General features: G+C 43.6%; 1 protein-coding gene across 1 annotated transcript in view; it reads right to left on the reverse strand.

The window, feature by feature from the left end:
• Positions 1-24,725, reverse strand: part of EXT1 (exostosin glycosyltransferase 1) — a 268,648-nt gene that overhangs the window by 25,573 nt on the left and 218,350 nt on the right. Inside the window, exons 2-4 of the mRNA XM_033126112.1 lie at positions 8,229-8,322; positions 6,620-6,727; positions 1,703-1,822 (exon numbers count right to left, since the gene is read on the reverse strand). Coding sequence (XP_032982003.1) covers positions 1,703-1,822; positions 6,620-6,727; positions 8,229-8,322 — 322 coding nt within the window. The remainder of the gene's footprint in view (positions 1-1,702; positions 1,823-6,619; positions 6,728-8,228; positions 8,323-24,725) is intronic.

Raw genomic sequence — 24,725 nt, forward strand, 5'->3', positions numbered from 1 at the left:
AAATTGACATTCAACTTTCCTTAAGAAGGGTCTAGGAAGGGTCTTGGATGGAGGACAGGATCAAAGAAATGAAAAGGGTAGCATCTATTACATATTCAAATCTGCTGCTATGAACAAAAGAGAAGATTCAATCAATTTTAATTGAAAGGAGTGCTTTTGGAGGAATGAGAAGTTTGCTTGCAATAAGGTAGCCTTTTGAAGCCAATCTGAAGCTGATACTTTGATGGGTGGACCTCAGTCCTAAGTAGCCCTTTCACCTGGTTCCAGGATAGAAAAAAAAAAATGTACCATTCATGAGAGGACAACCTGATTAGAGCATACCCCCAGGTAAGAGCAGGAACCCAAGCTACTGTGTTTCCCTGAAAATAAGACCTAGCTGGACCATCAGCTCTAACGAGTCTTTTGCAGCAAAAATTAATATAAGACCTGGTATTATATTATATTATATTATATTATATTATATTATATTATATTATATTATATAAGACCCAGCATATTATATTAAAATAAGACCTGGTATTATATTATATTATATCCGGTATAAGACCGGGTCTTATATTAACTTTTGCTCCAAAAGATGCATCAGAGCTGATGGTCTGGCTAGGTCTTATTTTCGGGGAAATACGGGAGGCTCCAGGTAGGTAAGTAAATGCCTCACTGTGCCTGGGGCAGGATCAGCACTGGCTCTGACACCGGGATGGCAAGAAAACTGCGATGGGAACAAACCAGGGTGACTTCAATTTTCTTGGTATTACTTCGACTTCTCAGTGTTTGCTCCAAGTCACGATAACTTTTAGAGCAGTAATCACTTTTCTAAAGTAAATACTGCAGAAGTGAGGCCACACATGGCCCTGCCTCATTATGCAAACACCTCTGAATCCCTTCAGTGCAGTGCCTCACCAGAGGTCCTCTGCTTCCCTTCCTACAAGCATGTAATTCATGAGTGTGCAGTTTCCTAAATCTTTTCTTAGCTCTTTGTGCTACTTGGGTGTAGCCTCAGGCCATTGCTATCTGCTCTATTTCCAAAGATTTGAATCATCTCCTGGCTTCCTTTTCCTTTTTGCCTCCTGCCTCAAAAAAAAAAAAAGGAAAAGAAAAGCAACTTGAAGATGGGCACCCACCTGCCTAGAAGATTTTCTGGTTTCATAAAGTTTAACACTTTCTGCACCAGATGGTGAAATCTTTTTTGTCTTCTTAACACATTCTTGCAGCATGAATGCTGGTTGGGTTGTATGTCTTGAGAATTAATTTTGCTGTCCTCCAATGCCATTGGCCTATGGTGCCCAGTAAAGGATTCGTATTTTTAGAATGGCAGAAAAGTTCCCCCCTAATGTGTCACTATGTGTTTTCTAAATGGGCTCCAGAAATATGTCTTCCAAAGATGCCCGTTAAGTATGAGTGGCAGGAGGACAGTCATTAGCCACATATCCCTGAAGTGATGTGGGACAGAGCTGATCTGTGTGTCAGGAGTGTAATTTCTCCTCAGGTCAGTGTTCCCTTGTGGAGTTTGTCCGTGATGGAGGTATTTGCTTGGGCATGGAGGAGCAGGTAAAAAAGGGTTAACTGTCACATCCAAGCACAGAAAATGCAGTTCTACCCCATCTGACCAATTAATTACACATCACCACCAGCAAAGCAGAAGGCTGAGAGAAGCGTAAAAAGGACCATTATTCAAGACAGAGAGCAGAGTGGTCCCACTTACCTCTAGTGTAGTTAATACAATCTTCTCAACTGAAGAAAAATAAGCCTCCCACAAGAATTGTGTCTGCTGTCTAAGTGCTAGGATTTTATCCTGATGAATAGACCTGATTGTAGAAGGAATCTGTAACACAAGGTGAACACATAATAACTATAACTGAAAAACAATGAGATGCCATTGGATCGAAATAACCCACTTTGGCTTTTGTTCTTTGTAGCATTCAGCTTCCAGCATACAGACCTACTAGGTTCAAAAGCCCTTAAGAGGTGTCAGGTACAAAACAGCACTTATTGGGAATCAGCTTTAACGACCTTTCTTTCATGCATGAAAGTGGGAGTTCACCTCTAAGATTCAGAGGCAGTTTATCAGTTGTGTAGGGTGTTCTCACAGTAGCGATTGCCGTTTTCCCCTCTGAGTCCCAGAAATCCTCGATCCTGCGCACAGACAACCAAATTTTACAGAGGAGCTGCAGGTCTTGGGGAACGGCTGATGATGTTAGGGGGTGCAGACATCATCCCCAAGTGCTTTAACGACACGCCAGGGACTCCCCATTATTACCTACTCAAGGGCATTTCAGGGAAAGTCTCTGAGCCTCTCCAATGAATCTAAAGCTGCAGTTAGTCAATTCTATGTGCATCTACCTCTCCCGCCCCACCTCCCCAGAGCTGTTCCGCTCCCCAGAACTCTCTTTTTGGCTACAGCACTGAACCCCAATCTAACGCAATCTTTCCAACCACATGCGTGTTTATTTATCCCTGCTCTCTACCATGCTACACAATTTTAAAGGAGGGATCTGGGTCCTGTCCATACTGCTGTTCATTTTAAGGCTAGGAGAGCAGCTTTCATTGTAGCAGTTATTTAAGAAATAAGAGCTGACTTGACCATGGCCATCTGAAGCCACCATAGGAATGCCACTATTTTTAGTAGCAATGTCGCTTAATGGTTAAGCATGGGACACAGGTGTTGGACAGAACAAGTTGGAATCCTGGACCCCACCGTTTGCTCGCTGTGCTTCCTTGGACAAATTACCTGATCTCTCAAAGACTCCATTTCCTCATTTACAAAATGGGGGTCTGGGTTGAAATGGGAATGTCGTGTTTGCTGCTTTAAGAAGAAAGTCACCCATGGCATTCCGACGCAGACTGCATCAGAATTTCCACTGGAAGGGAGGAGGTGGTACATTACTCTTAAGAAGAGCAAACAGGACTAACATAGGAAGGTTGTAACGAAGATCATATGAGTGTTAGCAAAGCTCCTAGAGCACGGGAAGCTTAATTCATATAGCATTCGTTACAACTGCTGTGATTATTATTGACACAAGGGTGATGCTATTCAAAGGTGGACCCGTTGCTTAACGTCTGCATGTGAAGTCGTTTGGGTCTGGACCAGCTTTGACGTGCTACTTCCTGGGTTTCTGGTGAGTTGCCTGAGCTTGCGTCCCACCTTCATGTTCAGGTGAAGGTCTCTTTCATTGATGGAGTCTATACGCATAGCGGAGTGTCCTTTTGATAAGCAACTGCCCTTCTGTGTTCACCTTTTTCTGCATGCTGGCCTCCCTAATGCATAACTAATCAGACATGGGGCCTGGGTTGAAATGGGAATGCTGTTTTTGCTGCTTTAAGAAGAAAGTTACCCATGGCATTGAGACTCAGACTACATCTGAATTTCCACAGGAAAGGAAGGAGGTGGTAGCATTACTCTAAGAGGAGCGATAAAAAACCTTCACAATAAGAACAGAAGAACAAGCTCACTGGCTTTGGCCTTGCCCAAAAGCAGATGGTAAATCTGTGCTCCAGAGTGTGTGTATCTGGATTCCCAACACTGAAGAAGCATGAAGGTGACAGGTAAAGGAGAAACACTGGCAGGCACACGTGAGCCTGAAACCAGAGCTCAGTTCAAACGGAACTAAAATATCCTTGGAGAAGGTAGAGAAACCATTTATATCATGGATGCTTGAGGAGTCAAAGCAAATTTATTTTTATTTACTCACTGACAAAATTACCTAGATTGCCAAAGACAGACATTATTCCGCTCGATTTTCATAATCATGACCTCTTCTAAATGTCAGTGCTATTTTCTCAGTGTTATGTAAGTTGACTTCATTGTTTCATCACCGGCATGAAGAACCAGTCCATTAGAAAACGGCTGAAAGCTGTTATCACTCTGTGGTCTCCAGAAAATTAAGGAGGCAGTGGTTATGAACGGACGAAGGGACTATCACAGATTAATACTCCCCTCTCTTATTAAGTCACATCTTGATGTTCCTACACCAAGTGAAATATATTCTACCTGTTTGTGTGCACCATACGAGTGTCTGACAGTGCTCTGCAAAGTGTTCCGGAAGATAATTCCAACTGATTGAAAAGACAGAGTTCCAAGTCTTAATGGCATTTGGCTGTTGGTTATTAATCGGCTTGTCCTGAGAGACAGGTATGGAAAGTGATAAAGTAATTCTGATGTGGCCAGATTGTTTGGAAGCTGCAGAACTCAATGAAGTCTTAATAAAAAGTCATGTATGGTAACAAAACTCATGGGATCTACCAAAATAGATACAGAAAAGCCACACGGAGCTCTCTTGTGACTTGATGACGGGAACGTATGCAAATAAAAACATCCGAGCTGTTCTAAAACAGGAAATGAAAAATTGTAACATAACAAAAACATTTCCCAGAGCAGACATTTGGGCGCGTTGCCAGCTCTTTAAAGCCACTGTCAACGGCAGTGCAGTCACTGTTCAATATGGAGGCAGCTATGCAAAGACTGACTGCATATGAGAGGGGAAAATACTAGCAACTTTGGGTGGCCGCAAAATGAAGAACGAAATCTTCAGAGTCACGCCAAAGGTTGCTTTGGAAGGTGAAATACACCTCCATTTTGGTGAAATGGTAGAAAGTGGACAACCACAATTTAGTATCCGGAAATGGTCTCTACCTCGGAGACAAACTCCCCACTTATTCACATCAAATTCACAGGAACACTGGTGTGCAAATGGAGAAATGATGGCTCATATTTTCTATTCCCTTCCTTTCCCCAATTTCCTTTAATGAACATGCATTATTTTTTCAAAATCATAAAAGGAAAAAGGCAACGTGGAAATGAACCATATTTATCACTGTCGTTTGGCCTTCATGAGTAAATGTTTTAGGTACCCACCATCTCTATGTGGGGAGGACACTGCCAGAGACCATGGATTCCTCATGTGTTTTGGAGGTCCCAGGGGCCACTAAGCTCTCAGACTAGAGGAGCAGGCAGAAGGAATGCTTTGGGAGTGGTGTTTAGCTTGGCTTACCTAATCCATAGTCTTCTCAGCTACATACATGTCACCTGTTACTTTAGGGAGAATAGCGCCTCCCTCCCCCAGCCAGCTAGCACAGTAGCCAGCAGCACAGAAGGAGAATCAACAACGGAGTTAGAAACTTAATTTTCTGGGTAGCAAAGAAAGGACATTAAAAAAAATCATTCTATAAATATTTTGGTAATTCAAACTAACGTACACAATGCCATGAAAGAAAAGCATAAAAATATTCTATAATTTCAGAGGAAGGAGCCTGACAGTTTGTGTAGAACCTAAAGATTATTGCACAACGGGGCTTGGGAAATCCTTAGTGACCAACTATTGCGGCCCTCAGAATTCTCTGTATTATATCTCCCTCCCAGGCAGCTCTAGAGAAGTTTATACTTTTATTAGACATCTTGGTCAATAATTAGTTCACTATGTTTATGTGGACTCATTGCTTGGCCCTGTATTCTGTTCCATTGCTTTGTATGCCTGTCTTTATGCTGGTACCATGCTGTGTGGATGACTGTAGATTTGTAATATATTGTGAAATCAGTAAATCTGATGCTTCCAGCATTGCTCTTCTTTCTCAAGATTGATTAGGCTTCTATGAGGTCTTTTGTGGTTCCATATGAGTTTTCGGATTGCCTTTCTATTTCTGTAAAAAAATGCCACACAGATTTTGATAGGGAGTGCACTGAATCTGTAGACTGCTTTGGGTACTGTGGACATTTGAACAACATTAAGTCTTAATTTCACAATATAGGACAACATGGACGAACTCCGAGGACATTATGCTAAGGAAAATAAACCACTCACAGAAAGACAAATACTGCATGATTCCACTTGTATGAGGTATCTAAAAGAGTATCTACAAGAGTCAAATTCATAGACTTAAAGAGTACAGCCATGGTTGCCAGGGGCCGGGGGGCAGGGAAAGGGCATACTCGGCATGAAGTTTCAGTTAAGCCAGACGAAAGCTCTAGAGGCCTGCTGTACAACACTGCACCTATATCAATAAGAATGTACTGCACACTGCAAAATCGAGAGAGAGAGGTTTCAGATTACGTGTTCTTACCGCAATAAAATTAAATTTAAAAAAAATCTAAGTGGCCAAAAATGCATTAGAAAAAACATTTTTATTAGAGGCTGCTCTTTCAATTACAGATCTTAAAGATAACACTCGTGCAGGTACGCAGAGTGGAACATTTGAGCAATGAGAGCACTAATTATAAGAATCAACCCTAGGGGCCTCTCTCTTTCTGAAAATTAATCTGAAGGTAAACACAGAAACAGAGGAGAGGAATACGAAGTTGTAGGATTGCACAAAACCTCTCTTGTATAATTTCTAAAAATTCTGGATAGCGAAGGCGGTGGATGCACCCCTCTCCTCACCATGAAAGCTCATACCCGTTACCTGCAACTTCTCCTTTTCCTAATATATTCCCTGGACCTGGGCAGATTTTGTGTTGCAAAATGCACAGTTGTCATATTAAATGACTTCATATTTGCCATGACACAGGCAATTTTCTCCTGATAAAATTTCTTTTATAGAGCTGACCTTTTGGATTCATCTTCTTTGAAAGTTTGGATGGGGCAGTAAAAATCCACTGATGTGCTGAGGGCCACAACCCCTTCCTTACCTGTAATAACAATCTTTCATCGCCTATGACGGCAGCTTGGTTCCAATTAATCACTTCAGAGAATGGCAACTCCCATCCATTGCTGAGCATCACAGGGACACAGGCAGCCTGTGAAAAGAAGGGGACGTCATGAGGCTGACGGAAACGACAACAGGAGCCACTCCAATCAGGGGCATTTCTTATATCGCATGGATCCTGGACTGTTCAGGCCAGAAGGAAAGTAAGCTTGTATGAGTTATCAAGTCACATGAAGGTTTTATGTATTCAGCCGAGATTTTAGTATTTGCAAGTCTTGCCCTAGAATGCTAAAACCCCATTTCTATTCTAGTATATGGTTTGGCTGACCTTACTTCCATGGAGACGATGGCCCTCGTTGGAGAAGTTTTACTGTTGTAACAAAATCTTTCACCAACAAAATCCTAGCATAAAACCAACCCTGAATATAAACGGCTTTGTCAATGTAACTGCCACAAGTCTGCTTGCAAAGGCTTTACCCCAAAGTCATGAGCAATAGAGCATAGAATAGGGCTCAGCATTCCCTACAAAGCATTTTGTGGATGTAACTATCCCAGGGTACGTACCTTCCCCATGCTTTGCGAACATCTGAACCAGAAATTTGCTCCCTTCAGTGTGGAAGGATCCAAACCAGCTGCCCCAGTTTTCTACCTGCACAGTGATCTAACAGCCAAGAAACACCAAGCTAGTGACAACGTTTTGGCTCCAGAAAACTCATAATCCAAACCAGAGGACAATGCTCCATGCAACATCCCAAGAGGCTCAGTGACGGTATGCTTCGCAGAACATACAGAGTGTGCTGGAAAAGGCTTTCAAGAGAAGGGACCTCTTCCGTCAGAGCACAGGGAAGAATCCTGAGAGTTAAGAAGCACTGACAAAAGCACAGATTCAGGCAAGGTGCAGAGTGCAGAGGAGGAACGTACTTAGCAGCAAGGGCAAGAAGAGTGGAGAGGTGAAGTGCACGCCTGCAGGCAATCCAGGAAGGCTAGCTGCAGCTTCCAGGTGGCAAACCTAGACAACTGTCTCAATAGGAGAAGGCATTTCTGCAGAGTGAGGTTAATGAACAGAGACTCCACAGAGGTCCCGGAGCTGCAGCCGGAACCTGTGAACCGCAGAGCCTCGGAAGAGCTGGGCTGAGTGAGTAGCACCACCCTGCTGGGCATGACGCTCACAGTTTAGACGGACTGAGCAACGACTGACAGTGGGGACAGAGCAGACAATTTGCTTTTGGGGAGTACCATCCATAAGCCATTTCCATTGCTCCTGAGACTGGCTTCCATGAAAAGAGCAGGATCTCTATGAGGGGTCCAGTTAGGCTGCCTGGTGGCCGTCAGATCCTCCCTATGTTTGCAGACATGTCCCTGAGGAACACAGTCTCCCTGGGGGTGCAACCGCTGAATCTTCTCACGTCCAAAGGCAGGGAGTAAATCCTCCCAGCGCCCCCCACTTAGGAAAAACATTGCAGATGTTCTTGGGAAAACAGATTTCAGGTGTTCAAGGCAAACCACGCCTTCTGTTTAGATCCCAGGAGAAATGCTAAGGTTCAACCTACCCAGTCCGCCTTTCGTCCTCAGCCATATTCTGGGTCTCTTACCTGCAGAGCCTCCAAGAACCTGAAGGACCCGAGCCTGCGACCACGAGGAACCAGACAGAAAGTGGCATTGTGCAGCATTTCCCGATAATCATACCTAAAAGGAGAGGAGGAGACATCAGTGAACAAAGACCCGTTAGGAATTGGGGGGTGGGGGAGGGGTTAAGGCACACCTGTGGGCACACACCTGCATGAAATTGCCCGAGCAACTAGGGAAATATACTGGGTGGGCTATTCTCCCTTTTCCATGGGTGGGGGCTGCTGCATGGAGAACAAATGTGAACCTTCATGTTGGACAAAACAATCAAGGCCATTTGCAAACAATGCATAGAAAACAACTCTGATGGTCCCAGTACCAATTTGGCTTGCTCAGCCTTTGCTTACAAAACCAGATTTTTTTGTGTGTTGATGAAATGTGTTGTCCCCATTCGCTTAAAAAAAAATAAAGAATCACTGCTAGTTGTTCTTTTTTTAATGCTGCGTCGTTCACCAAACTAAGACTGCTCTTGTCCCGCGCCCATAAAACCATGCTATTAAAACCTACTCAGAGAACCTCCATTACAGTACAAAACAGCATTCAGTCTCCTTCAACCTGGAGTTTCTACATTTAACCAAGAACCTTCAGTTACCCCAGACAAATATTCCCGTGTAAGAGTGGCTGACATGACCTATAGGGGAAGGAGCTAGCCTAAGAAAGGGGGAAAGAGAAATATCAAGAGGAAAAAAAAATAATTGGGGGGGGGGGGGCGGACGTGTGGCTCAGTTGGTTAGAGCATGATCTCTGGGCAATGGGGCTGCCGGTTCAATTCCCACATGGGCCAGCGAGCTGTGCCCTCCGCAACTAGAATGAAGTCAATGAGCTGCCACTCGTTCCCTGGTGGCCAGATGGCTCAGTTGGTTGGAGCGCGGGCTCTCAACCACAAGGTTGCCAGTTCGACTCCTCGACTCCTGCAAGGGATGGTGGGCTGTGCCCCCTGCAACTAACAACGGCAACTGGACCTGGAGCTGAGTTGCACCCTCCACAACTAAGACTGAAAGGACAACAACTCGACTTGGAAAAAGTCCCGGAAGTACACACTGTTCCCCAATAAAATCCTGTTCCCCTTCCCCAATAAAAAAATCTTTAAAAAAATAAAACTAAAATAATAGGGGATGCAGGGAACTGGGCCACAGACGAGATGATTGTTTCTTTCACACACATACCATTATTGGTATTACACTATTTTTGCACTTGAAAAAAATGTGAACTATAACACGAGTGTCACCTGTCTCTTTATGCTGGTGAAGTGCAGGAAAGATAAGGAGCATTTCATGTTGTTTAAGGTTTATCCCTGTAAAAGTGATTTCTCTGCAAACACATTCCACAAACACAAACTTTCAAGTTCACTGTGAATTTAGGAAAAGTTGGGAAACTGGAGATGACTGGTTTTCTGTGAAGGCCCAGATTCTCAGAGCTAAGACGAAATCACTCTCATTTTTCAAGAGCTTCCAATGCTCATCAGACAGGTGTGACTTTGACAGTAGCATATGTCATCAGCATTTTCTGACTCTTAATAGTCTAATTTAATCATAGCCCAAAGGCACTGGATACTTCCCTCCTCTTTCTGGGATACTGATATATACATTTATATTTTTAAAGTCCACATCTATTTTTATATTCTCATACAAACTAGGCATATGGGAGTAAGCCAATTTTCAATTATAAACCCGTCATTAAGAAGAGACATCATGCAAAGGACCATTTGCTTAAACAAGCGTGTACAACTAATTTGCACAAGAAAAGGTCACTATGAATGGATTAAGATATCTCCACTGAGAGTAAAATAAAAACCCTAGATGCATTAATTAAACTGCAAAATAGACTTCAAAATAGAAAAGATTTTTAACAGGGCTCAAATTTAGTTAAGGAAGAAAATATTAAATTACGATGGTAATGGCTTCTTTTTTTCCTCCCCAAACAGAGGGAAAATATTGACAAGTATTTTTAAGCTCAATTGTTGATAATGTCTAAATTTCTAACTAATCGATGGAGAAGAGGGAAATACGTGTGTACACACCACACATACACACACGTATAAAGTTTAAACTGAAGTTTTTTCATATAAAAAGGTCAAATATACTTCAGGCTACTGCAAAGTTTAAGCAATGCCAAGAATAGAAACCCCTGAGGGACTAGCACGGAGGATCCTACATCCTCATCATTAGGCTGCTAAAAATGTAAAACCCTATTAACAGTCTGGATTGTAACACGTTTCAAAGTTGCCAGTTGCAGAATTTACTTTAGGTAAGGAATGGAGGGAGAGGAAAAGCAGAGAAGTTAGAGGAGAAACTCAAATGACAGTTATGCCTGAGTGTTGAATTTTAAGTGGTTGTCTAGAACGAATATTCGCTGATGCAGCCAATGAAGCTTACGTGATTAAACCTTGGGTTCGTTCACATAAGAGGTTAACAGGAGACGTGGAATGAGTATTCTTGCAAGAATCAGGAACCCACTAGGTAGACGTGACATTATGAACACAACACATGAGCTTTCTGAGCCTCCATTTTGTCATCTGCAAAATGGGCCAGCTGGGCTAGAAGACTAAAGATAGTTTGAATATCCTATTATTATGTTATCATTTTTAGGTAAGAAAGAAGAATGACCTTTGAGAACACCCCACTGCTCCAAAGCCTTCCATAACTACTGTATATATGTCTGTCATATCTGTAATATACAACGTGTTTAATATATATATTCATAATGACATGCAAAGACGAACATATACTCATACATGTATAACTTGCAACAATGATTTTCAGATTTCTAACCATTCCCAGCCCATGAACCAGCCTCTCTTCTATGCTCTAGTGACAATGAGCTTATAAATACCACTGTGTTATAACTGACTGATGCCCCCCAAGAAGATGGGCAATGGTTCCAGTTGAGCCACAGGGTGTTTTGTGCCCTTCCACTCACACCTTCTGTGGACCTCCCTCCCTCCATTTTCATGTTCTCACATCTCCTTCCTTCTAGATGCTTAACTCATTCATTTATGCAGTCATTTTTTCAAGAAATACTATGTTCCAGGCATTGTTCCTGTTTTGCAAGTGCTGTGCAGAGATCCTTCTCCGGTTGCTAGACCTACCAAAGAATCACTCACTAAGGAGAAAAAAGGCTGAGGAGAAGGGAAGGCGTAATGTCACCTGGGGGTACGTGCATAGTACACTATGTACAAAGTACACTATGGAACACTGGCCTTCCAGATGCACTCAGTCAGGAACTCAGTGGCCGCTCGCCACAGTCAAACAGCAATTTAACTGGTAAAAATAATTATTGAAAAAATTCATTGACAGTTTCTGAACATTGTCCTAAGGGCATAATGACAAATAGAAAAACATTCGTTCCTGAGAATCCACCAAATCTCGGCAAGAACTGAGCATCTGGGGCATTGGAGCCACGTCCCGTTCCATTACCAATGCCTACCAGCTCCACCTTCTAGAAGTTCAGGCAAGGACAGTCAAGAAGACTGGGCTCCCTCTGTCCCATCTCCCATCAAGACAGTGAAAAGACAACCCATAGAAAGAAAATATTTGCAAATCAGAAATCCGAGAAAGAGAACTGATCTGGAATAGTTAAAGAACTCTTAGATTCAACAATAAAAAGACAAATCCTACAATTTTAAAACGGATGAAGGATTTGAAGAGATATTGTTCCAAAGAAAAAAACACAAAGTGCTAATAATCACACGAAAAGATGCTCCACATAATTTGTCATTGGGGAGATGGTGATCAAAACCACAGTGATATACCACTTCTCTCTAATCAAAACGACTGATGATAACAGGTGCTGATGAGGCTGCAGCCAAACTGGAACCCTAATATATCACGGCTGGGAAGGGAAGGTGGTGCAGCCACATTGGAAAATGGTTCGCCAGTTTCTTTTAAAACTAACAATGGGCTTCGCATACGACCCATCCATTGCACTCCTGAGCATCTGTCCCAGAGAAATGCAAACTTATCTTCACGCAGAAACTTATCCACGGATGTTCACAGCAATGTTATCCTTAATAGCCTCAAGCGGGAAAGCATCCAAATGTCCTTCAAGGGGTAAATGATTCAACAAACTGTGGTACATCTGTAGCCTAGAATACTTCTCAGCAATAAAACGAAATGAACTATTGATACCCACAACCAGCTGAAGGAAATTAAGCTAAGTAAAAAAGCCAATCTCAAAAGATATATACCACATTATTCCATTTATATAGCATTCATGAAATACCGTTATAGGAATGGAGGACAGATTAGTGATTACCAGTGGACAGGGATTGGGGGAAAAATGGGGAGATGACGGATCAAGGGAGAGGGGGCAATCGTTTTGAAAGGATTAATTCTCCCCGATATTACTTAAGTTTAGAAATGTAAATCACATCAAAATCATGAACTTCTTAAAAACAAGAGAGAATTAACCCATGATATCCTAAGGAAGAACGTCAGAGGATGAGGGAGGCAACTAATCTCAGAGAATTTACAGCTTTAATTAGTAAATGGTTCTGCTACCCTTTTCAGGTGGGCATTAAGTTCCCCCACTGTATAGGTGATGACACCCAGAGAACAGTTCTCATAAATGACTGTAAAGAAAAATGCAATAAAAATTTAACCTAGAAACCAGTACAATTCCATGCCATAATAATGTTCTCCTTAAAGTTGTATCAGATAACGAATGGGACACACCCCATTTAAAATGGGCCATGTAATAAAGCATAATAAAAGTCCTTCCCCTCCATATGAAACACATTTTTGCTGGCAGCAATTCAGTGCAACCGGGGAAGGGGGACAGTGTGGCCTAATGCAGGGGTTCGCAGGTGCCAATAGCATCATTGGTACACTTGGTGGAAATGTAAATTCTCAGGCTCAAGCAGGTCCGCTCAATCAGGAACTCTGGGAGAAGCGCCCAGAATTCTGCGTATGAAAAAACCCTCTAGGTAATTATGATGCACCCCCTAAATTTTGCGACGCATTGGCATGGTAGTTAAGAGCTTAGTAATTAAAAGCTTAGTGGTTAAGCAGCTTTAGAGATTGCCAAACCTGGGTTCGAATTTCAGCTTTGCTATTTTCAAGTTCAGTGATCTTGGAAAAGTTCTCTAAATCTTCGTTTCCTGGTTGGCAAAATGCGGGTCATACTTACATTGTGAGAATTAAGTGATATATTTTGAGTAAAGCCTGGGCACATTAGAAGCAATCCATATATGGTAGCTACCATGTTTCCCCGAAAATAAGACCCAGCTGGACCATCAGCTCTAATATGTCTTTTGGAGCAAAAATTAATATAAGACCCGGTATTATATCACATTATATTATATTATATTAAAGACCTGATCTTATTTTAATATAAAATCTTATATTAATTTTTGCTCCAAAAGACGCATTAGAGCTGATGGTCCGGCTAGGTCTTATTATTGGGGAAACACTATTATCATTTCGGCTGAAGGGAGGCAATAGAATATAATGGAAAATACAGCCGACGTGAACTTAGAAAACCTGTATGAGGAATTGGGTTCTGGACCCACTACTTTCTCTGTGACCCTGTGCACATTACTGAACTTCTCTGAGCCTCAGAGCTGTGAAGATCAAGTGAGATCATGTCCACGCAGTATAAACTGTAACACACTGCGCCATCGCAAGGTATTGTGGTAAATTATATCAGGATGAGAGGAATAAACACATTTTTAAAAACCACTGAGCCTCAGTTTCTTCACGCCACCTGCTCACACAGTCTTTCTGCACATGAATGGGCTACAGGTCCTGGTGTGAGATAAATGCAGCTGAGCTATGCTGAAGTGTGGTACTGGGTATGGCTGACCAGACTGGCTGCAGCCCCAGGGACGCTCAGTGCCCGCCACCCCCCCGCTCCCCAAATGGAAAGGCGCTCACTATTTGGAGGTGGTGTGATGCCTCAATGGGCAGCTCTCTGCCTTTGAGCACTCCCTGCTGCTAGAAGCTCCAGGCACCCAGCCATATCAAGGAGTAGGAATTTCTTTGTTATGTTCCTCAGAATGAAGCTTCCCATCCCAAGCTGTCCACCAAGAGAGTGTTGCTCAGCACCAATCAGGGGCAGGCATTTGTATTCACCCCCTTTCATACTTGGCTTTCCACGCCAAGACCGTCACCTTTTTATGTCCATTTAAAATCCATTTCCATATAGTCAAGGGAGGGAGGTGGGCTCTGGCTGGGGCGTAAGGCCCCCAGGGGAGGAAGGTACTGACTCTCTCGCACACACATTACCTCATTTAAGCTTCATAGCCACACTAGGAGGTGGACATGATTTTACCTGCTTTGCACAGGGAAGAAGAGAGAGCCAGAAGGCGGTTTGGAATCCAACATCCCATCTGAACAACCTGGATAAAATCCCATATCAGGTCCAACTCCCCCACCCCATCCCTACCCTAAACATCTGCTGACAGCTCAGAACTTTAAACTTGGCCTAGTTGGTAATTGCTACCTGCATATATTAATTAATAAATACATGTACCGAGGCACCTCGTGCTTCAAAAGAGTAGAAGACCATCTCACTTCCCACTCATTAACTAGCAGCTCAACAGCTAGTACATAAAAGCAAGTGATAAAAATATGACAGCCATCAATAGTCACAATGGTAACAAGGATGATTCTGCCACTGATTCGATCTGTCCCGCGGGCAGGACACTGTGCTCCGCATCCTGTGCTTGTTACTGCACTTTATCTGCACCACCACATGTGAAAGGGCGCCATTTTACAGATGATGAAGTAGAGTAGCAAAGGTTTTGTGGGCTTGGACAAGGAGGGCAGGATTACACTATGTTCTGCTGTCTCTCGGAGAGGCCTAGAAAGGAGTACCACTGCCAGCGAAGGTGAAAACGGATTTTGAAGACACGGAGCCAGGTGACATTAATTTCAGGAGGCTTGCTAAAGGAGACGAGGATTCAGGGCACCAGCTTTTGGGGTGACGAATGCCAGATTTCAAACAGCTCCGAGATCAATGCATTTCCAGGATGTGTGGGTCTACATTCTCTGGTTAAAATAAAGCATTTCTGAAAATGCTAAATAAAGGGCTACCTGGGTACAGGGGGGAAGAAAAGGGAGTGACAAGAAAAGAGCCGGCAGCCACAATGACCTCGGATGGATAAACTGGTCCAGAAGAGGCACACAAAGGCCCTGGCTGCAGAGCTCAGTGTCCGTGACAGACCCAAGGGCAGCTGGGGAGCCCGAGGTCATTATCTTACCATTAACCTTTCACCAGGCTCTGTGCCATGAAGACTGGCCAAGTGGAGCAGGGCCAGGAAGTGTGGCCTGAAGCTGAAATGACCAGCACAGGGCCCAGCAACGTGCAGCATCTATTGGCAGACGGCACCTCCTCCTCAGGGACAGGCCAAGTCCCTAGGGGGCAGGCAGCGGCAGGGCCACTGTTCTCCCCTGACCCCTCTTTCTTTTCTCTGCTCCACTTCCACTCCTGGAGGAAGCCTCTGATCCCCCAGAGACCCTTTTGGTGCTTGCATTGCACCCGGGCTGACCTGTCCGTTGCTCACTCTGTATCAAGCGGTCCGTTTTCTTGTTTTCCTTACACTGGACTCCACGAGACAGCACCAGGGTCCAACTTTCTGTAGAACCAGCACCTACCCCCAGGTTCTGACCTACAGTAGCTACTCCAAACACAACCATCAAAGGGATGCAAAGTGCTCAGTGTCCACTGGTTTGCATTTAGGTGTGTGTGGGGGGAGGGGAGCTGTGAAAGCAAAATGGAGACACAGAAGAGAAGCAAGTCCTTCATTCCAACAATCTATCATGATTGTATCTCTTGATTACGCCAGTTCTTCTAGAATGAGTTGCACTCCTATGTTTAGTCTGAGCCCAACGTAAAGCTCGGAAAACATGTCTTTTATTTATTTACTTTTGTCTTCCATGTGTACGTTTTCTATCCCTTCTTCTGTCTTTATTTCTAAAGGCCTGGCAACTTGTTAAACATTTCGTTTTCTCTCTGTACCCTAAGAAGGGTGGGAAATTTGCATTTCACCAGCCCTGATAAAGAGCGTTATCGGCATACCTCAGAGATATTCATGTGGTTCCATTCCAGACCACCACACTTAAATGAGTACAGCAATAAAGTCATAACCTTTTTACTGGTGGAGTATCTTGCCTTCAATAAAAACAAACAAACAAACAAACAAACAAACAAACAAGACATCTGTGAGGCACAATAAGGTGCAATGAAACAAGGTAAGCCTGTAATTGCAAATCAAGTTGAATATATGCACAGGACTATTCAAACCGAACCTTCTCTTGACCTTCCTCCACGTCTGACATGGAGGAAAAACCACTGCAGAACCTCTTCCTGGCCTCTGCAATGATAAACATTGCATGGACCCAAAGGCAGTGACTCTCCATCCCCCAAAGAAACCCCAAAATTCTGACCACTTCCCTTTTTGAGCCAAGACATTCTTGCCAGCACAGCCAGCCTCGGTAAGCCCTGGGGTTAGGAGAATGTCTGGAATTCCTGCTGGGCTGTGCCCCTCACCAGAGTAGGCACCACGTGGGGGCTGTCCACTGGTGAATCTGACATGCCCTGCATTCCTCCTCAGCGCTTAAGCTTTTCCTCTGCTCCTTGCGCTTAAGTGATTATAAAATACCTGGAGAATCCAATTACAGTTAATGAAATCATGGCTGCTTCACTGAATCTCACTTTCCCATCTCCTCTCCTAGTTTTGCCTGGGATCCACCTTTTGACTCTGACAGTCAGGGGCCAGCTCACTCCTGGCCCTTGGCGCTGAAGAAGCAAATGAGACGTCAGGACTCTGTGGAGGTGGAGACGGTGCAATCTCAAGATATGACAGGACACCAACATAATATAAAAGCTGCATGAAGCGAGTTGCCTATGGACAGTTTAATCTTTCCCATTGGGATATGTGAATATATAAATGTAGAGTGGATGTGTGTGTCCATGGGACATAAAAGCCCATGTTACGGTTAACGACCTAAGGCCACACATTGTTTCTTTACCAGATCACCTTCCCATGAGGATTTGGGCATTAGAGATAGGGAAGGCCCATGAATCTAGATTCTGCCATTTCCTTTGGCAGAAGGTGCCCTGGGAGACAAAGCCTGCGAAGCTGTGAGTCACCTCTTGCTCCTCCTCCAGCCGGCTCTACTCAGCACAGTTTCCCTTGAGAAGCAGCTAAGGAGTTAGCCAACTCTTAGGTGGCCTCATTCTGGGAAGAGGCTGCGGGACAGAGAAAAACAATTAAGCAGCTGAGAGGGAAGAGGTAGACCAGATGGTCCTGAACATACCTTCATGCCCCAATATTTGCTTACTGGGTAAATGAACACTGAGCAGTTCCTGGATGTCAGGTAGCTCGCTGAATGCCAGGGAAACAAAGAGGCAAAAACCTAGTGGATTTTGTATTTCCATGGGAACCAGAGTGTCCTCACGCCCCTCTTTCCTATATCTCCTTAATTCTATTCCTCCTGTGGGTCTCCACAGGAGCAGAGCAATGAGAAACGTACTCTGGTTCATATTAGTTTCAGGCTAGAATAGGTTCAGTCTTTACAGGTTCAATCCATTTTCCATCGAGCCACCAAAGATATCTTTAAAATGCTCATTCCCAGGCTGAAAGTCCCTCCAATGCTTCCTCATGGCACTCAGGTGATATTCACACCTCTTGCCCCGGCCGACAGAGAGCTGACCTTTGCCTACAGCTCTGACTGCCCTCTCCTCACTCACCACTTACAGCTACATCGTCTTCCTTTGTTTCTCAACACACCGTACGCATTACCACCTCCTGGACTTATACTTGCTATGCCCTCTGCCTGGAACATTCTTCTCCCAAATCTACAAGACGCATATCAATATTCAGACAGTTGCTTCTCAGAGAGGCCTTCACTGACCAGCCTGTGTTCCTGGAACTCACTGTCCTATTGCCCTGTTTCATCTCTGTCCTAGGATGTACCATTGTCCGAATTCACACATAATATTTGTGAATATTACTGGCTCACAGTCTTTCTCTTGGAATATAATGTATTCTCCAGGAGAGCAGGAGCTAACCTGTTCTTATTCGCCATTGTGACCCCAGCTCCTAGACCTGTGCCTGGACCACAATAATCTTAAGAAATGTTTGTGGAGTGAATGTCAGATCTCTTTCTCATTCCTCAGGAAAGAATGCCTAGGGGGTCAGAATGCCCAAGTGGCTGGCCACGTTCGCAAGGAAAATTCATACGACAAGTTTCTAAAAGAATGTAGAAACATTCTCTTTCCTCTTTGTTTTATGTAATACCAGCCTTATTTCTCCGGTTAATGTTAAGATTCGTCAACTTCTCCACATGCCATCTGCTATGAAAGCAAGATTCCATTAAACATGTGTTTGGGGTGGGGGGGAACTTGTTTAAGAATGTCGTTAAGAGATGTTTATGTAGAGAGATAGGATGAAACCGGCACAAACTCATATCTCGAAAATGTAGTTTCTGGTCTTGACTTCGTCATGAACTGTTTGATTTTAAGCAAGGCACTTTACTTCTGAAACCAGGCTCGTTTCTAAAATGGGACGATCATATTAGTGTGGCCTACCTAACGAGGTCTACTGAGGATCTAACGAGACAGTGCACATGAGAGCATTATGCAAACCAAAGCACATACGAGTGTTAGGACAAGGCAAACGTTTTCTTGGAATGGTCTTTGTACATAATGAGGCATAATGCAGAAGATGTCAAAGGCATGGCATCATTTGTTTCTTTTTCTCTTTTGTCGAGTCCCAAATTGTTGTGGCCTATACCCCAAATCCATCCAGGGCTTCAGAAGTGCAGATTCTCTTCCAAAAGAAGCATCTGGAAGAGCTAATTCATTACTGGAGCCAATGATGAAACGCACATGATCCTGTGGGTCTGGGAGGCCGGCCCTGATTTCCAGTGTTCCACTGTTAGATTTCAGTTATCACCCCGTCTGTTTTCAGAGTTGGAATTTGTAATGAAGATGGCTCAGAAGTGTTGGCTACAGAGCCTTTAAAGAGAGAGCAATTCTGTCACATGGAACGTCTTGTTGCTTGGTTTCCATTAAGGTATCTTGGCTTTTACATAAACTGTCAAGTAAAACTTGGCATCAAAACACAAAGTGAGTAACTTTCTTTGTAGAGGAGCTGACAGCTCAGCTGTGTGTCAGAGAGCTGCTGCTAAGATTCAGCTCCGAAGGCAAGCGCATCCTCTCTGGAAGGGAGCTGGTACTGCCAAGTGCCTTTACTTGGCATTCAGTCAAAGCAGAATTTAGGGACGATCTTTACGGAAAGCTGACCCCGCAACACCGATCGACCATGTCCCTTTCCATGAGTGTTGGTTCCGGAATTATAAAAGTTTTGGAGGTGCGAAAACATAATTGGAAAACTTTTTTCTCTGCTTAAAGGGCTAATTGATTTCACAGGTGTTTAATTATCATTTGCTGTGAGATAATACCTTGTAGTGCCATAAAAAATGGATTTAATTTTCGAGTGCTTGCAAAACCACTGCTAACGCCAAGTGAGAGCTAAAGCTAGATAATCATTCTATAAATCAAACACACTGCCTCCTTTCTTTGAAATCTTTAATACTTGGGGATAATGATATCTGACAACCTTGAAACTAACACGAAAAGGGGTTTCCTGCCAAGTGCCAAAAGGCAGCCATTGGAGCATTTTGGGTAATTTGGTTCATTAATAGTGACTCAGGCAGCCTCAGGACCCCACCTGTGGGCTTCCAGAAACATGCCAAGGGGAAGGGCATTGGTGTGTGTCAAGACACGGTATTCTCTCCCGAGATCAAGTGCCCGTATGTCCAATAAGGTCTAAGAAATGAAATAAGAAAAACAGAAATGAAACCCAACCTACCCTTAGCACAAAAACAACTGTAACACACTGGGCCCAAACGAAGAGTCCTGGAAGGTGGAGAGGGAAGGCTTTTCAACCTGACCAATGAATACTTTCCTATCTTCTGCTTAAGGCACAACACTTGTGTTTTCAGTCATAACAAGGGAGAGAAATCATGAAACCAAAAAAAAAAAATGTTAACAGCTGGAAGGCACCACAAAGATCGTTCACGCCAAACATCCCAGATGAGAAAAGCAAAGCTAGGAGAGGTCAAGTAACTTGCCCAAGATACCGCTACCAGGAGCAGAAGCAGGATAAAAAGGGTAGTTCTGAGCAAGCAGAGAAAGGAAGAGACAGCTTGAAAATAGATTGGGAGTCCCATTCTCATTCAACATCTAAAAATAAAAGAAGGATTTTTTTTCTAAAGGCAAAAAAAATGAGGTTTCATTCTCTAAGAACACTGCTTATTTCTTCAACAGAGCCCATTTTCCGTAGAAGTGCTTACGCTGCCTTAAATAATTGTATGGGGGTTTTAGTTGGTGCCACGTTTCAGATTTGTTTTCCTCCAACTTTTATTTAGAAGCTGCTGAAGTCCTAACACGTTCCATTAGGTAAAGTGTGCTTAAATGGTTTAAGAAAGCAGGGGAGTCTGGCTGGGCACACACACACTGTCAGCATTATTTCTCTTGGTTATGCCTGCGTATAGTGTGCATACTCCCCCAATCCCTGTACACTATGGATTTTCAGGCAGTTCAAGTTGGCCTGGACAGTACTGGCAAAGGTATCATAATTGCCATTCCTGGACACTGTGTTTGGGTGCTTATAGTAGATGTCTGACCCAAAAGCATGTGGGCAGGAAGGGCAGGATGAAGAAATTGTGGGTCCCAGTATAATCTGAAAGGGGGAGGATGAAGAAACCTTCATAGGGACTCGCTTGGGATTGCCATGGAAGCTCCTACAATCAATAACAATGGGGCTAATAATTATAGCGAACATGAATTGTAAGCTTATTCCCTGTCCGACGCTCTGCAAAGCACGTTATGTCTGTTTGACCATTTGATCTTTTAATAACCCTAAGAGGTAGGTAGTATAAGGTCTCCTACTTTATAGAAGAGGAAATTGAGGATTATACCTAATTTGTCTAAATTCACGGAATAAGCGGGCCGGTGGGATATGAACTCAGGCATTCTGAGTGTCGGGCCCAAATTATTATACGTTGTGCACATTGCCTCCCTTCTAGAGTGCTCCTTGGACATGTCCCGTGGACTAGCTAAGTGAGCTCGGTCTTGAGAGACACCGTGAGAACCACTGTGGAATCTATGGGGCTGATTTATGGTCTTCTAGCCATCGATGTGCTTGGCAACACATCAGGTCTTTGATCTGGCTCTGAAGTAGAGGTGGTATCCTTCCCAAAGTCAACCCCCATCTAACGTATTACTCCCAGGTCCTGAGGGGAGAAACAACTGGCCGTTCATTTGCTACATTTTATCCCAGACAGGCAGGCCCACATTTGGAACCCAGAAGCCTTTAGGCCTCTTCCTAAGAACTTACATAATTTTTCCTTTTCCCAGTCCACTGCAGGCCTTTGGTATCAAGACCCACAACAGGCCATTTCGTTACCTAATAAACTTGTGTGGGGGCCCCTGCTAGGCATGCTGGTCCTCGAGGCCACATCACCATGATAGGGAAGAGACATAAATACTACAGGTGACACTGACATTTCATTCCCTCACTGATTCATAGATTTCACCCTAACAATAATACTTGCTATGAACCTATTAAGTACCGAGCGAGCAAAAATTAATCCTCGTCATCCTCACATTTCTTTATCTTGTGGAATTTATAGTCTTGTCTGGGAGACTGATATTAAATAATTGTGGTGAGTGTTCCAAGGAGAGGCGGATGGTTCTACTACAGCACATAGAAGGGGAATTTGACCTAATCAGGAGGAGGGAGATTAAGCTAAGACCTGACGGAGAGTCAGGATCACGCAGGATTGGGGGTGATGAAGTACTGTGAGCAGGGGTGACAGCAAACTGTCAAAGGCCAGCAACATGGCCTTGGTGTGAAGGCCATCAAACAATTTAAAATACATGTGGACAAGCACAGTACACATACCACAGCCAGTCGTCTCAACGAGTCAAAAATACTTTGCGACGACGTGGACTAAATCCATAGGCTGTTATGTAAAACAAAGGCTGGGGCTTCTTGCTGCCTGGAAAAATGAGTGTGATGAAAGCCTGGATGTCAACAGATAAGCACTTTCTGTTAAACACGCTCATCGTGTTAGAAGATTCTAGATTCCACACACTTGCCAAGCAATAGCTAACGGGCAGCAGACCTTAGCCCATGTTACAGATAGAAAAGCTGTGGTGCAACAGAGACTTAACGCCTTGATTAGAGTTAATGAAAGAGAGTTCAGATTGTTCCAGTTCATTTTACCTGCTCTTCCCCCAGGACCTGCCAACTCACCTATGTTAGCACTTATTTATGAGCCCCTTTTCCTGTTGCTGCAAAATTCAACGGGCTCAGTAGAGATGGTGCGAGTCCCTAAATAATCATATTTTCACAGTAATTAAAAGCCAAATCCCCAACTCCCTAAACGCTACGAGCAGCTTGAATGCCTGTATTTTGCCCTAACATCGAGCATCTCTAGGGTGAAGAAAAAAAATCAGGAAATACGGAAATGACTTAACCGCAGAAAGAGGCAGCCTTACGATGAAGTAGAAGTGGACCAAGAGGAAAGGGACGCCGAGTTTCTGTAGGGATGGCACGCGCAGGAGGAACCCCAGGGGTCCTGGCCTCTGCCAGTCCTCAAGTGCCGACCACTGTGGGGCCTGGCCTGGGGAGGCCTTGGAAGGCACCTTTCTGCCAAAGTGATGAGTCCTTCCCACTGACTAACAGTCCTTAAGGTGAGAGGGGTGAAGAGGGAATTTCAGCTATTAAGGCATTAGTTTAACTTGGAGTCGGGAAGGAAAGAAAAGCCCCAACTGGGATTTGGCCAACAAAGACACTTGTTTTCATCCATCTGCCTCCTAGACTAATTTAGGGATTATAGGACCTACCCCCAACCTCCGACACAGCAAAATAAAGATCATATTGTGAGGCCACACCAGACCACACTGCCACCTGCATTTTTAAAGCTCCTAATCCCTTAGAAAAAAAAACTGGAAGAAAACGTTTGGGGAAAATATAATTTAAACGTTACAAAGTATACCATTTTCCATTCTTCAAATCAAAGTCCTGCCTAGAGTAAGAAAACTGATGGTAAGAGTCCAAGGAACGGCTCTTAGTGAAAAACATAAAATAGACTTACAAAATAACACCCCCACGCCTGGAAATAACCATAATGAGAACAATGGAACAAGCACTACTATTTACAGTACAATCAGGCGCGAAGCACCGTGCTAAGTGCTTTACACAGAGGGAAACAATCTGAATGTCACAGTCTGAGGTTAGTCCCGTTAGCCCCAGTTTACAACCGAACAGAGACTGACAGAGGTCCAATAATTTGCCTGGAATTATACAGCCAGTAAAGAAGGACAGAGTCCAAATAAGGTCTGTCTGAACCTGTAGTAGAGAAAGTGCCAGACTTCAGGGCAGTAGTAGTTGATGTCTGAAGAAGAAAAGCAGCATAGATGAGATCTTTCAAAGTATGGGGCACTGAAAATACTCGTATTTTGGTGCTCGTTCCAGTGGGTAATTCCGATAGAGTACTACTCAAACTTCACACACAGAACTTACAGGCGTGCTGACATTACAATGGTTTATGTCCAGGTTTTTGGTTGTTGTTTTTCCAAATTGCAATTTTCGCAATTATTTTTAACCTTTTAAGCCTCAATTACCTTTTTTTTTTTTTTTTTTTTTTGTATGGCTCTAACCAACTGAGCTAACCGGCCATCCCTCTAAGTTTTTCGGATTGTTGCATTCTGGGTAAGTTACTGCATCCATAGTCTTGCTTTTTCTCTCTCCCTCTCATTTCCTCTAATAGGGTGGGAAGCACATGCGCAGCTGTCTGAAATCATCCCGAACAGAGTCAAGCTGCACGTCCATTCAATTTACTTGTCACTGAAATCCTCTAGTCAATAACTCAGTGATCAAACATACAGGCACAAAACCCTTGTTCAAAACCTTCCTTCCCCTTGGGAGGCTGGATGGAGACTCTGAGGAATAATAATGAGGAAGAATAAGTTAGCAACTACTTAATTGTTTTTAAGCCCTATAATTGAGAGTGAGTGAACTTAAACGGAATTAAGATGGCTCCGTGTTCTTCCTGCTACTTCTGATGTGCAAATGAGGAGGGCGTGGCATGAGAGGAGATTCGATTGGGCAGATATGCTGGATGGATCCTTGTGATGTAGCACAAGTGAAGTATATAAACTTCACATTCAGACATGCATCCCCAACATGAAAGCAGCAGCAGCAAAGCAGCAGAATGTCAGAAGGACCTCCCACTCAGCCCTCAGACTGGCTGGGCACGCTTTGCAAAGTCTCCTTACAAGCTAATTTATAATTTACACAAGGTATCCAGGCATGGAAGCTAAGATAGAAAACATTTCTTGACAAAGGGACACGTTTCTTGTTTTAAAATATATTTGTTTCTTTAAACAAACCAGCAAATTCCACCTTTTCCAATTTACTTATTGAGCTTTTTAATAAGCAATGT

This window comes from Rhinolophus ferrumequinum, chromosome 14, assembly GCF_004115265.2.
Source record: "Rhinolophus ferrumequinum isolate MPI-CBG mRhiFer1 chromosome 14, mRhiFer1_v1.p, whole genome shotgun sequence".
Classification (NCBI taxonomy): Eukaryota; Metazoa; Chordata; class Mammalia; order Chiroptera; family Rhinolophidae; genus Rhinolophus; species Rhinolophus ferrumequinum.